At 34.6% G+C, this 2,678-nt stretch overlaps 1 protein-coding gene across 1 annotated transcript; it reads right to left on the bottom strand.

The window, feature by feature from the left end:
- On the bottom strand, window positions 1-1,456 carry LOC146943934 (uncharacterized). Its single transcript, XM_085748779.1, has one exon. It carries the CDS (start codon window positions 1,436-1,438, stop codon window positions 413-415), a length of 1,026 nt encoding a protein of 341 aa, XP_085604905.1. The 5' UTR covers window positions 1,439-1,456; the 3' UTR covers window positions 1-412.
- Window positions 1,457-2,678: the final 1,222 nt, after the last annotated feature.

Here is a 2,678-nt window from a genome sequence, read left to right as displayed (position 1 = left end):
TTTGTCACAATACTTCACTTGATAATATAATTGTAAATATAATAATATCACTATATATATGTAATATTTCAAAACAACCCTACTCAACTCTGAACTCCTCTGTGCAATTTGTCTTTGATGGTAATAATAAACCGAAAAGAAAAATACTCTAGGGTTCAATGTTTGCACAATCAACCAGACCAACATACCCAATATATAATATATAAAACACACACACACACACACACACACACGCACACACACACACACACACACACACACACACACACACACACACACACACATATATATATATATATATATATTCTACTTAGACCTTATATTAAAAAAAAACGAAACAAGATAGATTAATTTCTCAGAGCTATGCTTTCCATCTTTGGATTTTCTAGGTGCAGCAACAACATCAACAAGATCACTGAGGAGGATTGAACCCTGACAGATCATGCCATTGATTCAGAGCCAAAGAAGCAGATCCACTACCCCCAGCAGCAACATCACCGCTACCACCAGCACCACGGCTACCACCAGCACCAACACCACGACTACCACCAGCATCAGCACCAACACCAATCCTTTCAGAATTTCCACCACCATTAGTTGAAGTGGTGTTGATAGTACTCCATAAAGATTGATCAGAGGCTCTGTTGTTACCACTATTGATGAAGCTTTGAGGCCAACTTTCATTATAAGTAGCAGAATCAGTAGCAACAGAAGTAGTAGCATTAACCATGCTAGATGGAGGAATCAAATTCAAACCTCGTGGTTCAGAGGTAAACATTGGTCCTCCATTACCACCTAGTTGAAAGAATTGTTGCGGCGGTGGACGATTCGGCCCTTGTGATGAGCTTACAAGAGCAGCAGCAGCAACATTGAAACCTTGTAAAAGGCTCAAATTTGAAGAAGAACCAAGACCAACACCAACTCCAACACCAACATTCTGAGACTGTTCAAAAGTGTGTGCTGAAGAGTGTGTTGATGGATTCGAATTCAACGAATGATTAAATGCCGCAAAAGGCGACATGTAACCAACAACACCTCCTTGATAAAAAGAAGCAGCAGAGGAAAATGAAGCAAAAACAGAAGAAGAGTTTTTAGCCATCGCAGCCATGGTCAACTGGTCGGTTGATTGTGGCAGTGTTGGCCGAGACAGGGAAGAATTCCCTAAGGAATTACTTGATGGTGTTGAGGATGAAGTTTTGGATTTCTTTCCCTTACGACAACCACCACCAATAGGAACATTTCTCAATGTTCCACCTTGAGTCCAGTACCTTCTGCATGTTTTGCAGAAGAAACGAGGCTGAGAGAGGCTATAGTTGTTGTAATAGCAGAACTTGGTGTTGAATGAATCACACCTAGGACACTTCTGAGGTTGAGGATGAGCTTGAACATGCTTACTCATCTCACCTCTCCTTCCACCATCACCACGTTCTTGCTCCATCTCTCAGTTTTTATTTAGTTTTAGAATATTTGAGTGTGCGTTTTCTGAGCAGAGGCGTGCCGTATTTATAACTAAAAAATAAGAAAAGAAAAACCGGTTGCTACTGCTATTGGTTGGTTTCTGGTTTTTCTTACGATGCAGCTATTAAGGGAAAAGTGTCTGAAAAGTTTAATTTTTTCGGATTTTTGAGTCTGAATTAAGAAATTGTTCTACGTGTCTCTGCAAAATAAATATGAAAATCTACCTTGACCAAAACAACGGCGATCTTTACCCTTTGCATGAACCTACCCAAATTTTTAATAAATAAAATAAAATAAAATCAACTAAAGATTTAATTTTTTCCATCTATGAAATTATGAGAATATATATATCCACATCAATATTGGTATTATTTTCAATATGTTCAACACATGAAAAATCTTAATTGATTTTTTTTTGGGGGGAAATCTTAATTGATTTTTATAATCTTAATTATTCTACATTAAATGTTTTTGGATGGATTAATTAATTTAAAGGAATGGAAAAAAAAGTTGATTAACAAGCATCCAAAAATGTGAATGGTTTCATATTTGGAATATTTGACTGGGGAGGAAAAAATTATGAATTTGTGAGATTTTTCTGAAACTCCTATAAAGAAACAAAGAAAAAAAGAGAAGAAACAAAAACAACACTTGAGACTATAGTTCCACATACATGAATGAAAATTTTCCCTATCAGTTTCAGTTGTGTTGACCAAGATTTCAACCAACAAGAAGAGAAAAAGTGAACAAGTGTTAGTGCTAAAGATTAAAGGAAGAAGAGAATTGTACAAGAAAACATTGTAGAGTAGAGGAAGGACCACAATGAGGTGGCACTGGTCAAAAAATGGTGGGACCGTATTAGAATCGACGTAAGATGTTTAATCATTATATCAAACGGCTCTAATTAAACTTGTTTTTTCTGAGTTATGTAAATTATTAATAATTAAATATTTAATTTAAATGTAATTTTATTTACTCTTGTATTGAATTATGATCAATTATGATAAAGAGAGGAAAAATAAAGAGGGAGACTCTTTATTTTTCCTCTCTTGATCATAATTGATCATATTCATGGTACTTATATCTTTTTAGTCTTTCATTAATTTTTAATTTAATACAGGAGAATATGTGTTCTTTTTTAATTTAGTCAAGAAAACTTTATTATTATATTTTTTTTAGATGAATCAAGACATTAGTATTATATTAACAATTAGTTTTAG

This window comes from Medicago sativa, chromosome 2, assembly GCF_051527215.1.
Source record: "Medicago sativa cultivar Bolivia chromosome 2, Bolivia_mono, whole genome shotgun sequence".
NCBI lineage: Eukaryota > Viridiplantae > Streptophyta > Magnoliopsida > Fabales > Fabaceae > Medicago > Medicago sativa.
The sequence above is the reverse complement of the archived record's forward strand: the minus strand, read 5'-3'. Positions and strand labels throughout refer to the sequence as shown.

Excerpts from the sequence above, each read along its gene's own strand:
- LOC146943934 (XM_085748779.1), bottom strand. The coding sequence starts at position 1,438 with ATGGAGCAAGAACGTGGTGATGGTGGAAGGAGAGGTGAGATGAGTAAG.